The sequence below is a fragment of the Ictidomys tridecemlineatus genome, chromosome 3 (assembly GCF_052094955.1).
Source record: "Ictidomys tridecemlineatus isolate mIctTri1 chromosome 3, mIctTri1.hap1, whole genome shotgun sequence".
Taxonomy (NCBI): Eukaryota; Metazoa; Chordata; class Mammalia; order Rodentia; family Sciuridae; genus Ictidomys; species Ictidomys tridecemlineatus.
Genome location: NC_135479.1, coordinates 344,222 through 357,905, shown reverse-complemented (window position 1 = coordinate 357,905; position 13,684 = coordinate 344,222). Strand labels below are relative to the sequence as shown.

The following is a 13,684-nucleotide window of genomic DNA, read 5'->3' as shown; positions in this document are numbered from 1 at the left end:
AGAGCTTCACGAAGTTCCTGAGGCTGGCCTTGCACCCCCGAGGTGCAGGGGTCCCAGGTGTGCACCACAGTGCCTGGCCCATGTTCGCTTTCATCCCTTTTAATAATCTGGTTCTCGAGAATATGCTCCGAAAGCTCTCCTGGAGGTTCTTCCAGTTCGTGGGAGTGACAGAAGTGGGAAAAGTAGGGAGGAGAGGGGTGCGCGGACATGAGCCCCGGGAGCTGCTCTTCTCAGAAGTGAAGCCTGGGCGCACGCGGTGCCTGTCTCTGACCTGGCTTGCACTCTGCTTGGAGAAAGCTGCCTGCAGCCGCGTCACGTGGCTGAGACGATTCCTTGGGCAGGCCGGGAGTGGATGCAGACGTGGACCCCACTCCTGTCCCACTGGCCTGGAGGGATCTGTGGATATCTGCTCAAGGGCATGGGCTCCCGGCCCTGGGGCCTGCGTGCTGAGGTGGCAGCGGGTGTGGGAAGAGGCACAGGGCACAGGCCACCCGTGGCAGCACGTTGTGGCCACACAGGTGGGGCGTAGTCCCAGCAAAGCACATGGGTGTTCACTGGGGCCAGCCGGTGCCCAGAGCAGAGCCTGGGGGAGGTGGGTGCCTGTGCAGGCCCCGCTGTGTGCACCCACAGGCACCCTCACACACTGGGCCTGGGGAGCCCTGTGGGAGTCCATGTTCCCAGAAGCCAGCAAGGGCCAGCCTTGCCGCCAGCCCTCCTGAGGCCACGGGGCTGCCTGTGAGCTTTTCTCAGCTCCGCCCGGCCTCCTGCTTCCCGGGCGGTCACGTGGCGGTGGGGCCTGCTCTCAGCAGGCTTTCTGCCCTAACGCAGGACACAGGGTCCTCAGCTAACTACCTTAGAGAGCGAGGGGAGCCTGCCATGCCCCCTGCTTGGCCTGACGTGAGGGCTGCCCTGCCAGTGTGCAGGGCTGGTGGGGCCTGAGCAGGGGCGCCAGCTCTCGGCTCGTCCTTGTGGCCTCAGCACTGCGTTTGACCTTCTGCAGGCCCGTCACCGACTATCTGGAGGAGAGCGTGGTGCAAGGCCTGAGGCAGATCCACCAGCAGGTTTGTGTGGCCCCTGAGTGTGCCCTGGGCTGAGCCTGTGCAGCGGGGGTGGGGTGGGTGACGTGGTGGGCTCTCTTCCTGCTTTAGCTGGAGGCCATTCCCCAGGGTTCTGGGAAAGGATGTGGGTGCCAGGACCCTGCTTGTGTGGCCAGAGGTTTTCAGGGGTTGTGTGGCGCACTTAGTTGGGTAGGACTGGGCCGGTCTCCGCCACTGCCCCACTGTGGTGTCCCTCTGTCCTGGGCCAGGTGGGGGCACGTGTAGCCCAGAGACCTTGGTTTCCACCTGTGCATTTCAGATGAGCTGAAATGGAACCCAGGGTTTGGGCCACACGTTTTTCTGGGGAGCAGTGTGTCTCTCTGGGCAAAGCGAGAGCTGCCGAGCGTCGAGGGCCGTCTCTGCACTTGTGGATCAGGGGCCTTGGGTTCCGGATCCTTCCTGTTTGTGCCCCTGGCTTGCGTTTCTCACCTAAGGGAAGCCTGGCACACATGCCCCCCGTTGGTCACACCAGAGCTGGCCCAGCACGGTGGCTGAGGAACAGTTCCTTGGCCTCTGAGCCGGTTCTGTGTCCTGTGGATCCTAAGTCCTCACAGGACCTCCGGTGTTCGGAAGTCTCTCAGGCGACCGGTGTTCGGAAGTCTCTCAGGCTTCTTGGGAGAGGAGCGGCAGCGTCCCTGGGCATGAGTTCCTTCCCGAGCGGCTCCCAGGGGGTGTCAGTTCTCACCCGAGACAGGACACAGCTGCCTGGTTCTCTCACTGGGTGGCCTTCCTCTTTGGCCTTCAGTTTTCCTTCTGTGACAGCCCCCAGACAGCAGCGTGGGGCCGGCAGACAGCAAGGTGGGCCGTGAGCTGGCGCCCGCCCTGCCAGCTCTGCACCGTGTGGCCCTGGTGTCGCTGGTCACCACACAGTGCTGCTTCTGAGAACTGACTTCCCTCTCTCTCCGCAGCTCTGGGAGCGGCAGCTGTACAGGTGAGCTCACGTGGCCTCTGCACTCTGGGCACTTCCTGGCCCGGGCGGGGGGCGGGGGGGTCGTTCCTGGCTGCAGAGACCAGCAGCTGGCCAGCACCTTCCCGTGTGCTGCAGTCCCTGGGCTCCGGCCTTCTCATCTCATGCAGATGGGCTCGTATGGTTCTGAGCTTCACCTGAGCTGCGTGTGCTGCCCCGGGTTCCCCCTGGCTGCCAAGAGCCTCTGCTGTGTGCCTGCGCGGTGGCTTCAGCCCTCTCCAGGCGAGGCTTGTCTTGGTGTGCCTGGGTGGCCACCAGGAGTGGCCTTGCTGGGCCATGGGCTTGGGTGTGCCTCCAAGACTCACGCAGCTTTCTGCAGAGGCCACCCGCACCCAGAGACTCAGGTGCTGAGCCCACGCTCTCAGCCCCTCTGTTCAGACTTCATTCAGGCAGTGGTTTCTGTCTCCTTGAGCTGTCGGCTCGGGTCGTGTTCTGGACCTGAGCTGGGGGCGGGCACGGCATGTGGCCGCTGATGCCCCTCAGGTGGGTGGTGAGCCCCACACTGCTCTCCTGTGCTCTGCAGGCTGGGCCTCCCTTCCTGCCTTCAGGGAGTGGAAAGGGAGGCCGTGGGTGCCCACCCTCCAGGGCCCAGGTCCTCCCACGTTCCACCCTCGGGAGCCCTCGGAACCGGCTCCTGTCACGTCTCACAGTTCTCTGCTTCCAGCCTTTCTTCCTGGCGAGGTCTTTGGAAGCCCCTATCAGCCCTGCCGGGTCCTGGCCTGGGCACACTGCAGTCCCAGTGCCGCTCTCCCTGGAGTGCTGGTGACAGAGCTTCAGCGCACCCCTTCTTTGAGCCACGTGACAGTGTTAGGCCTGCTTGTGACCGAGAGTTGGCAGTGCTTGGCCTGCCCTGTGTGGCCAAGTGATGTGGTGGCCCAGGAAGGACCAAGTGTCCAGTGGAAGCTCAGTCAGAACAGCCCAGCCCTGAGGGGAGGCCATGGAAGGTGGTCTTGGCCTTTCCATTTCCTTCCTGTCGGTGGTCCCTTCCTCAGTCACGTGCTGACCGGTCAGCGTTGGAGTGTGCTGAGCGCCTGAGTCGGTGGCGCCTGGAGAGGGCCCTGGGTGTGCGGGAGGGCCTAACTGAATGTTCTCTTGACTTCCAGGGGTCTGGGAGGAGAGCTCATGAGGCAAGCAGGTAGGTGTGAGGGCGAGGCTGCAGCCCCTGGCCGTGGAGGGGACCTGCTCATGGCCTGACCCCGCTCCTCGGGCAGCAGCATCCCACTAGGCCTTCGGTGGCACAGGTGCTGGGTGGTCCCATGCTCTTGCTGGCTGGCATGTTGGTGACAGGTGCTGCCCAGCTCCGCTGAGCTGCCCCCGGGCGCAGCTTGCTCCTAGCTTGGGTGGTGGTGGCCAGTGGTGGTGGCCAGGGGAGGACGTGGGGAGCTGAGGGCTGCTCTCAGGTTTGCAGCCGGCGTTCTTTTCTTGGGTCCAGTGTTCATTTAAGTGTGGCCGTAGAGCAGGGGTGAGTTTTAGGCCAGTTTGGAGGTCTGCAGGGAGCTCATGGAACACACTACAGGACCATCTGTTTCCTGAAGCCCGGGTGCTTACTGGCTGACCTGGGCATGCTCCTGGTACTGATCCCCAGTGCCCTGTCCATCCTGGTCACCGAGGTGTGTGGGGAGCCACCGGGTGGGCTGGTGAGCAGGTGCCGGCGTCCCAGATGTGGCCCATGTTGGATTGCCGCTCTCGGCGTTGGATGGGTCTGAGCCCTCAGTGCCATCTTTAAGCTGCCTGCCGGCCTGGACGGTGGCCCAGGGCCGGCTCTGGCTGCCCTGGCCAAGAGGTTGCCCCCTGTAGCCTATGGTGGCCCCTCAGAGGCTATCGGGAAGGATTTGGGTTCTGCAGGCAGAAGGTGGGCTGATCACCTACGCAGGCTGCATTCCCAGGCAGGGCTGCTGTTGGTCCTGGGCATCATCTGGTGGGCAGTGGCAGGTTGTGCTTGCAGTCCGGTTGTAGGAGGGGACGGACATGGTGCTGTTGGCCCTGTGGGACCCAGCACCGGGGTGGGGCCCTGGCCCCAGTCTGGAGCTGAATAGCTAAGGTCCCAGGAGCAGTTTGAAAAGCGGTGCCTTCGTCGGGCACAGCGACCCACGCCATGCCCGGTGCTGACTGCTGCTGCCCATGGGAGCTTCTGGCTTCTTGGTCTCCAAGTGAAATCACAGCGGGTCTGCGGGGTGATATGCATGTTCACTGCCCTGCGCCGATTGCAGGGTGGAGAACCGGTCGCACCCAGGTCCCTGTGGGTGCCTCAGACCAAAATTCCCCCAGGGAGGCCGAGGGGAGCTGGTGTGGAGCAGAGTAAGGAGGCTGGCTCAGCGACTGGTTACGGCCCGGCCTGCCCTGGGAGCCGTGAGGGCATAGACCAAAACCCATTTTGGGGTGGGAGGAGCTCAGGAGGTGGCAGGAGAGAAGAGCAGCGAGACCTAGCTTCCTGAGACCAGAGTCTGCGTTCTGAGCTGCTTCTGGATGCTCAAGTCCGGGTGAGGGGCTCTGCCTGCCAGAGGCCAGTGCAGTTGGGCAGTGAGCTGTGTTGTCCTTGGCAAGACATGTTTTGGGTGGAGAGTTGAGTAGCAACCCCATACTGTGTCCATCCAGCACCCTCAGCTGTCTCCCACGGGTCACTGCCCAGCCTGGTGTGAGTGAGCCGGACCTGCTCTGCTCCTGCGTCGGTCCTTTAGGTGGTGCCTCACCTTTGACTCCATTGGTGCTCCTGGCCTCGGCCTCCCGTGTCTCTGCAGAGACACCGTGGGGTGCTCACCACCCGCCCTGCGTGCCTCTCAGCTGGGGAGTGTGCACCCCTGAGGAGCTCCACTTCTGTCTTGGAGATGGTTCTAGCTCAGGAGGGTCAGGTGCCTGGCACTGCTCCGGTCACTGCTGACGGCCTTACCACTGGAGTCCTCTGAACTGTGTGTCCACCCGAGCTTGTGCCCTGGGGGGGCCGTGTTGGGGTGCAGAATAGCTGCCTCCCGCTTGTGGAGCGCGCTGGTGCGGCTGGGTTCCCAGCACACACATCCCTCCCTGGGAGCCCCGAGATGGTGTGCCCAGCCACCCAGCTGAGAGGTCACTGTGGCCTCCGGGGGCTCCCCAGTGGGTGGGGAGCTCTGTGCACTGCGTGACCGGGTAGAGGACAGTCGGGCTGGGGTTTGGGCAGGTGACGCAGCTCTGTGCTCCTTTCTAGTGTGTGTTTTGGTGGAGAAGCTGTCGCTTTCCCGAATGCCCTTCAGAGGTGACTCTGTGGTCGGTGAGTGCCTTTCTCCCCAACGGGAGGCGTGGCTGCTTCAGGTCGCAGTGAGGAGGGGCGGGGACGCGTGTCCAAGGGCCGCAGTGGGAAGGTTCTGATTCTGGAGTCCCTGTCTCGAACTCGTGCCCGCTCTGCCACCCCCATGGACTGGGGGCCACCGCCAGGTGCCTCCTGGGGCTCCTGGCCTGGCCCTGGCTGGCAGGCTGGGCAGTCCTGGTTTCCAGCTGTTTTTCTGGCTGAATAGAAAAGCGTTGGCTGCCCCAGCTCCCTGCGTGTAGTTGGGCTGAGTGCTTAGGTTTGTGTGGGTGGCGGTTCCTGGAGGAAGAGACACGAGGCACCTGCAGCCTCGCTGGCCAGGGCAGGGTTCCCAGGTGGAGTCCCCTGTTCCACAGCCTGGGGCGGGGGCCTCTGCAGCCTGCAGGTCACTGCAGGGGCTTGGGCTCCTCCCAGACCCCATCTCCCAAGGACGTGGCTCGTGGGTGCAGCTGCTCACAGGTCACCGGTATCTGTGGCCTCCACAGGTGGCTGGCAGTGGCTGATCGATGACACCCTGAGAAGTCTTCACCTCGTGTCCAGCCAGGCCAGACAGCAGATCAAGGTAGCTGGCCAGGCCCGCGCCCTGCAGGGGAGGCAGCGCGAGTCATTGCGCGGAGGTGTTCTGGTGTGAGGGGGACGCACCTGTCGCCAGGCTTGGGGTTCCAGTGCTCTCTGTGTCACTTACGGCAAGACGTGGAATGTGGCTGTTAGCGACCAGAACGCCATCTTTTTCTTGGTGTTTCTGTCCCTGCTGATGACACTTGCCTTCAAAAATTGTCCTGGGCCCGACAGTAACTGCTCGGGTGGCTCCTGCCTTCGGTGGGCTGTGTAGTTTAGGTGTGGCGACTGCTTAGGGTGCCCGTGTGCGGACCTGCCAGAGGGTTTTGTGGAGCGTGTCTGCGTCCCAGCCGTGTCCTAGGGCAGGGCCGTGGGTGTGTGGCTGGCGAGCTCTTGTTACTGAGATGGGAGTGGGCTGTGGCTGTCCCTTGTGACCGCAGCCTCCCTGTGTCCAACATGGCTAGCAGGATGCACCTGTTTTCTCTTGTTCCTTAAACGACTGTGGGGTTGAGAGCTGCAGCTCACTGTGCCTCAGTGCTGTCTGCAGTAGTCAGGTGCTGGTGGACTCTGGTGGGCGCTCCGTGGCCACCCACCCAGCCTGTGTTCCGGGTGGCTTGACCGTCCTGCATGGCAGCCCCTGACGGCCCTGGCGCTGGTTTCTGAGGGGCTCGTGCAGCACAGCTGGGTCCCCTGGCCCAGCACCCCTCCTGTTCTGACGTCCAGCCCGGCTCTCCTGGGAAGGGGTCCACACCTGCGTCTCTGCGGCTGGGAGGGACGACGCTGGGTGAGCCGTGGGAGACGCGGACTGGCTTGTGTGCAGGAAGCAGCTGCGTCTTCCACTCAGCCGGAGAAGCACTGGCCATGAGCAGCAGGCTGCGGCAGCCAGGGGCCCTGTGGGCTTTGCACAGCCCTGTGCCTGGACACTGTGGAGAGGGCTGCTCAGGCGGGGCCTGTCTGTTCTAGGAGGCCGCGGTCACAGCCCTGGCCGCTCTCTGCTGTGAATACTACGTGAAGGAGCCAGGCGAGGCCTGTCCTGAAGCTCAGGGTAAGTGGCCGGAGGCCCCAGGCAGCGCTCCCTCCCCTCCCCTGCCGCCTGTCACCTCCTGTCCCTCACAGAGCTGCGTGTTCACTCTGTGCTCCCTCTTGGCCAGCACTTCTGTGCTCTCCCAGCCCGCTCGCGGGGCATCTCTGGGACGGCGCCTCAGCCCTGGGTGTGCTGCCGCCTCTGAAGGAACCCTCGCGCCTGTGAGGGGCGTCCTTCCCGCAGAGCATCTCTGTTCCTAGCAAATAGAAAGGGAGAGTCACGGCCCCTGGGCCGTGCTCACAGCCCTCCTGACGGCCTTCCTGCCTGCCTCCTGGCCTCAGGCGCTCTCAAGCCTTGAGGCCACCTGTGGGACACCGGCCTGTTGAAGGTGGAGCTCGCGTCCTCACGCTCCTTCCTCCTGCAGAGGCGCTGATCCCGCAGTACCTGGCGGAGCTGCGCGGCCCCGAGGAGATGGCCCGCTGCGGCTTCTCCTCGGCCCTCGGCGCCCTCCCAGCCTTCCTCCTGAGAGGCCAGCTGCAGCAGGTGAGACCACCAAGCAGGAGTGGGAGGCGGCCATGGCACAGGGCCTGCTGCCAGGGCAGGCAGGGCTGGGTGGGGGCAGAGGCTGCCCTGCCTCTGGGAAGCGCAGGTGGCTCGGGGGGCTCTGCTTCCTTTGGGGATCTCACCACACCTCAAGGCGGTGGCAGCCTGTGTGGCGTGGAGCCGGGCTCTGCCCTGTTAGGGTGCTGGGCTCGCTGGCTCCCCGTTCAGCCCCCAGGATCTCTCAGGCAGAAAGGCCCAGGTGCCTCCGATGCCTGCCCCGGGCTGTTGCCAGACCTTTGCCCCAGGCTCCGGTGCTGGCCATCCCCCTCAGTGTCCTCTTCCCTCATGTGGTCACGTGGCTCCTCCCAACACCCGGCCTAGTCCTCTCCCTGGGAGGGTCCGAGCATGGGTGCAGGTTCAGCCTGCCCCAGCGGCCTCAGCCCGCACAACTCGTGCACTTCCTACCCAGGTGACACACCTGCTGGCTCCTATGTCCCATCCCCACACCCCCCAGGGCCATGTGTCCGTGCCCACCTGCCGTGCTCCCTCCTGCGCGCCCTGGGGCCCAAGCTTCAGCGGCCTCTCTACCTGCAGGACAAGCCCTGTCACTGCCACATGCTAGAGCCTCATCCTGGGGTCCCTCTGACCTGGAGACGGAAGCAGGTGTTAGGCCTGAATTGGCACCGGGTGGGTGAGGTTCAGCCGCAGGAGCCAGCCGCTGCACCTTCTCAGTCCCAGGCTGGAGCAGCAGAGACCGTGCCAGGCCGTGGAGGCCATGTGGTGGCCAGGGTCAGGGCTTGGCAGCTGGGAGAGCTGGGGGCGCCCTCGCGTTCTTCCTAAGCTGAGCTGAGAGGGTCGAGTCTCCCAGCTGCGCGGGAGGCGGTCCTGCTGCGGCCACCCCTCCCCGGCCGGCCGTTGGCCTTGGAGGCCATGCGTTGTGGCTGAGGCTTCTGTTGCCCTCAGGTGCTCACGGGCCTGATGGCAGTCACCCGCTCCTCTCCCAAGGACGTGAGCTTTGCCGAGGCCAGGAGGGACGGTTTGAAGGCCATCGCGAGGTGAGCCGCAGACCAGCAGCCAGGCGGACGTGCTGGGGACCTGGGTCTGCTCAGGCCTCACCTCTGGCTTCCTGAGTTCTTCCCCTGCAGAGCACATTTCCAGCTCTGGGGGCCAGGGACGGCTGAGTGCTGCCCAGCCGCGGTGTTGCTGGGCCATCCTGCAGTCAGCCTCCATCTGGGAGCTGGGGACTGAGCCCAGGCCAGTGTCTGTGACCAGATCGTGGCCCCTCAGGGCTGTGGGGCACTGGCCTGGCAGGCGCCGGGCCTGGGATCGCCCCCAGCACAGAGCACCTCAGGAAGGCGGGGAGTGGGATTGGCGCTGCTCCAGGCCACAGCTTGAGGCTGCTGTGCCTGCCTTCCCTCTGTCCTCCACAGCTGTGGACCCGTGTCCCCTCCGATGCTGAGCCAGGGTGGGCAGTGGGAAGACGGTGGTCCAGCCTCACGGCTGAGGCCTCTCTGCGCTGTCGGCTCGGGAAGGCTCATCAGGCCACTGTCCGGGAAGGACTGGGCCACAGCTCTCGTGGGCACATGGCTGGTCTTCATTTCAGAATTTGCCAGACCGTCGGTGTGAAAGCAGAGGGGCCCCCCGATGAAGCTGTGTGCAGAGAGAACGTCGCCCAGGTGTACAGCGCACTCCTGGACTGCATGGGCGACTACACCACAGACAGCCGGGGCGACGTGGGGTCCTGGTAAGGGGGCCTGCCTTGTGGTCTCTTGTCCCTTCTCCCCCTGACACAGTGCTGCGTCCCACGCTGGCACCCCTTGGGTGTCTCCTGCTCCTGGTGACGTTCATCCCAGCCTAGCTCCTAGCTGGAGGTGCAGAAACAGGAGTGCCACCATCCTGTTGAGAAAGGACCCCACGTGGCCTCAGGAGGGGCCCTGTCCTGGGCTGCTGGCCGTGGCAGGACGTGGAGTTACAGATGTGCCATCGTGGGAGAAGCTCCCACAGGGCATCGCTGACCAAGGAAGCCCTGTCGTGTCCGTGGCTGTGTGAACTGGCCGAAGGGCGTCTGCTCCTGGTGAGCCAAGCGCTGTCTCGCCGCTGTGCCCGGAGCCGGTGAGCTGTGCTGGTCTGTTGGGTGCCAGGCGCAGCAGAGGTCCCAGCCTGGCACCGTGAGGGCCGTGGCCCTGTCTTTGGCCCGTTGCCGCCCTTGCTCACTCGGCTCTGCTCACTGACAGGTGTCCCCTGGGCCGCGTGGATGCAGCTGGGGGCCTGACCCTGGTGTGCGTCGTGCTGCGTCCTCACTGCTCAGATCCTAGTTGGGGTCTCCCCGTTTTCTGCTGGTTCTCCCTGCCGCTCGAGCACATCTCCCCCTGGGTGACTGCTGGGCACTGCCCTTGGGCCCTTCCCCCACAGGGTTTTCGGAAGGGCCTGGCGTGAGCCCTCTTGGATGTGGGCAGGCCTCCCTACACTGGCCTGCACAGGGTCTGGGTCCTCCCAGACGTGGGGGTCGGGAGGCTGGCCAGGGTCCTCCGGGTATGGCTGCAGTGTGGCAGTGCCTGGGCAGCAGGGCAGGTAGGCACTTTGGCAAATGTGGTGTGCCCTGCAGTCTGACCCCTGAGCGGTACCTTCTCCTGTGAGGTGGGGTCTGCCCCTGCTGGCTCTCCTGGGCAGTGTCAGGCCTCCCGGAGGCCATGTGTGCTGCGGGGACCTGGCTGCATGCCATCCGTAGTGGATGGCCCTGGCCGTAGCAGAGACCAGGCAGTGTCCTGCACAGAGCTGGGCCCCTCTCTGAGGCCCCTCCAGGTCTTACTCTGGGTGACTGGGCTCCTCCCTGCAGTGTGAACCAGAAGAAGGACCACTTCTACCTGGTCCCCCCGGATAAGACCCCTGCCTCTTGAGAGTCTGGCCTGTTTGACAGCAGCTTTGAGGGCTGAGAAGAAGGGGGGGTCTTGGGTTCTCTGGGGGCCGCTGTGGCTGCTTTCCAGCAAAGCAGAAGGGATGAAGGCTTCCCCTTCCCTGGGCCTTCCCTGGCGGTTGTGGCGTGGCCTCCAGGGCCCACTCCTGCAGCCACACCTGCTGGCCTGGGCCTCTCACAGCTGCGAGCCCCTCCCTCCTAGTCCCCCTTGCGCACTGCTGCGGCCAGCGCCCCAGTCCTCCTCAGTGGTCTGTCTGTAACCCGCCTCCGCCTTCCTCGTTTTAGCGCCGTGTTTTCAAGTGTTTCTCATAGTTTTCAACTGACTCCTTGGGCCCAGAGCCACGTTGCCAGGGCTTTCTCCAGGCAGGCCACGTGGAGTGCGCGGCCTCCGTGACAAAGGCTCACTTGTGCCCTGGCTCCCAGGTGCAGCCTGGGAGGCCCTGCGCTTCACCAGGTCCCTCCCTGGGCCCGTGGGCTGGGGGGCTCCTCCTGGCCTCACCTGGGCCTCGCGGCTCAGGGGTAGGGGTGGGTGGAGGAAGCACAAAGGTCACCCGCCCAGTGTCCCCAGTGTCCCCCAGCACACCTCGCACCCCCCACCCCTCCAGCAAACAGGGGCCAGGTGGGCGCCACTCTGCTCAGGGGGCGGGAGGCCCCCATGTTGGGAAGGAGGGCCGTTGTCCGGAAGCAGGTCAGCAGGCTCCTCTGCAGGGCGTGCCTGCCACAAGCCGGCTGGGCGGGTCCTGTCTGTCCTCACATGCGAGAGACAGACCCCATCTTGTGGTGCCGTGTGCCCCTGAAGCGGGTGTCGCAGTCTCTGAGATTCCCGATTCAGGCCCCGAGGGGCTGTCGGCCTCGTGGTTTCCCTGTGTCTCAGGACCTTCCTTCCGGAAGAGCCTCGGGGGCTGCCAGAGGCCTGGTGAGTGCAGCTGGAGCCGCGGGGCTGGAGCCCAGTTGTACCTCACCTTCCTGGGTCTCTCTGTCCTGCAGGGTCCGCGAGGCCGCCATGACCAGCCTGATGGAGCTGACGCTTCTCCTAGCGCGAACTCAGCCTTCGCTGATTGACGCCCACGTGTGAGTGGCCAGGGGCGACTGGGGCCGCCCGTGGGGCAGGCACCTTCTCCTCAGATCCCATCTAGGTCCCTGTCCCGACCTCTGCAGCCTGTGGCTCTTGTCCAGGGCCACTTCTCCCTGGTCCCCCCAGGACAGACCCTGCCTCTTGAGAGTCTGGCCTGTTTGACAGCAGCTCTGAGGGCTGAGGCAGGTGCCTCTGGCTTAGGAGCCCTGCAGTTGTCGCCCCCCTGCCAGGACAGGCCCGTCAACTCAGCCCTGGCCCAGGGATTCCTGGTGGGGGGCTGTTCTGCCCCCATCCCGCCCTCTCCCCACCCTCCTCGCCCACGGCCCACCCTGTAGCCCCCTTTGGTTCCCTCTGCCCAGTAGCCCCTGTGGCATTCAGGGCTGGCGTGGTCTGTCCTGTGCGGCTGTGCTGACGGGCCCTCGGTTGGCAGGTGTGAGCGCCTCATGTGCTGCGTGGCCCAGCAGGCCAGCGAGAAGATCGACCGGTTCCGCGCCCACGCCTGCAGCGTGTTCGTGACGCTCCTGCACTTCGACAGCCCTCCCGTGCCCCATGTGCCTCACAGACAGGAGCTGGAGAGGCTGCTCCCCAGGTACTGGAGGACGCGGGCCCGGGGGGGGGGGGGTGAGCCTGGCCTCAAGGAGCTGCTCTCCTGCAGGTCCGACGTGGCCTCCGTGAACTGGAACGCGCCTTCCCAGGCCTTCCCCCACATCACCCAGCTGCTGGCGCTGCCCACCTACCGCTACCACGTCCTGCTGGGGCTGGCCGTGTCGGTGGGAGGCCTGACCGAGTCCACGGTGAGCGGCGGGAGACGGCTCCTCTGGGACCCGGGCCAATGCTGCCTTCTCTGCTGTGGCTCTGGGGACGGTGTGCTCCGGAGCAGGCGACCAGCTCTGTGCTGAGCCTGGGGCTGGTGGCCTTGGCCACCAAGGCAGATTCTGGAGAACCGCCCCACCTGGTGAAGGGGGAGTGGTGTCACGTGGAAGTGGCCAGGCTGTCACCACCTCTGGTGTAGCTCGGGGCCCACTGTCATGTGGCTCTGCCACGGGCACCCGGATGCCTTAGTGGCCTCTGGTGGCCTTGGCTGGCCTGGTGTGCTTCTGTAAAACGCAGGAGTGGTTTACAGCTTGGCGCTGGTGTGTAGCTGGGTGTCCTTCCCACGGGAGGGGTGGCTGGTCTCGACCCTCCCTGGGAAATCTGGCATGAGCCTAGTTCAGAGGACGTGGAAGGGCCTCTGCCCAACCTGGCTGCCGCAGGCCCGCCCCTCCCGCTCCAGACATGCCCACGCGCAGCCGCCACTCCAGGGGAGACCTTAAAACCAGTTGCAGAAACTTGTTCGCTGCAGGAGACCTCTTGCATGTCCCAGGGCCCACATGGCCCTGTCACCACACTGTGGTCACACTTCAGACAGCCTGGCCAGCACCCCCAGGGTCCAGACTCCCCAAGTGGGTCGGGGACACTGCGCTTGGCGAGTCACACACGCTGCTGCTCATCCTGTGGTGTGTTCCCCTCCTGGGTCTGGCTGATGCCTTGCCACCCGAGGGGTCGCGTCCCCACAGGCTGTCCACCTCCACCATGCCAGAAGGCTCAGCTGGCAGCCCGGGGCCTCCTTACTCACCTGCTGTCCTCTGCTCCGCTCGGGGACAGTCCCGCTGGCCCTGGGTCTGCCTCGGGGACCTGTCTCTGATGTGTACACGCGGTGACCTGGGCTCCCAGGGCCTGTGGCTGCGCTGTGGACTCATGCCGCCGGTGCTGAAAGCCTAAGCACGTCAGGGTGGCCGAGCTGTGCTGTCCACAGGGCCTGTCCTGGACGTGTGCACAGTGGCCCACGCCCAGGGCCACAGTAAGCCTCCACAGGACCCGGACGTCTCTGGTGGAGTTGCCTCGATGGTTGGCACCGTCTGCGTTCACTGCTACACGGCCAGCCTGCGTGGCAGGTGGACCTGGCCATGCTGCCTGACACCCTTTCCATCTTGCAGGTCAGGTATTCCACGCAGAGCCTCTTGGAGTACATGAAGGGGATTCAGAAGGATCCCGAGGCTTTGGGGAGCTTCAGTAAAACCCTGCTGCAGGTCTTCGAGAATAACCTCCTGAACGACCGGTGAGTGGCACCCTGTCCAACCTGCTTCCACAGGGCCAGGGCCTCCTGGGCCCATCTGGTCTCCAAGCCCTAACCCCACAGTTTGGGCAGGGAAGTGACCACTTTTGTGTGCATTGAAGTAAAGGTAACTG

General features: G+C 64.8%; 1 protein-coding gene across 3 annotated transcripts in view; it reads left to right on the top strand.

The window, feature by feature from the left end:
• Window positions 1-13,684, top strand: part of Tbcd (tubulin folding cofactor D) — a 121,640-nt gene that overhangs the window by 101,047 nt on the left and 6,909 nt on the right. For all 3 annotated transcript variants that reach the window (XR_013435765.1, XR_013435764.1, XM_078041331.1), the window contains exons 21-33: window positions 1,001-1,061; window positions 2,006-2,028; window positions 3,168-3,199; window positions 5,243-5,305; window positions 5,827-5,903; window positions 6,863-6,944; window positions 7,348-7,466; window positions 8,430-8,521; window positions 9,070-9,210; window positions 11,368-11,451; window positions 11,886-12,044; window positions 12,111-12,249; window positions 13,432-13,553. Coding sequence is in view for 1 of the 3 variants with exons in the window: in XM_078041331.1 (XP_077897457.1) it covers window positions 1,001-1,061; window positions 2,006-2,028; window positions 3,168-3,199; window positions 5,243-5,305; window positions 5,827-5,903; window positions 6,863-6,944; window positions 7,348-7,466; window positions 8,430-8,521; window positions 9,070-9,210; window positions 11,368-11,451; window positions 11,886-12,044; window positions 12,111-12,249; window positions 13,432-13,553 (1,194 nt within the window). In the remaining 2 variants the exon portion in view is untranslated. The remainder of the gene's footprint in view (window positions 1-1,000; window positions 1,062-2,005; window positions 2,029-3,167; window positions 3,200-5,242; window positions 5,306-5,826; window positions 5,904-6,862; window positions 6,945-7,347; window positions 7,467-8,429; window positions 8,522-9,069; window positions 9,211-11,367; window positions 11,452-11,885; window positions 12,045-12,110; window positions 12,250-13,431; window positions 13,554-13,684) is intronic.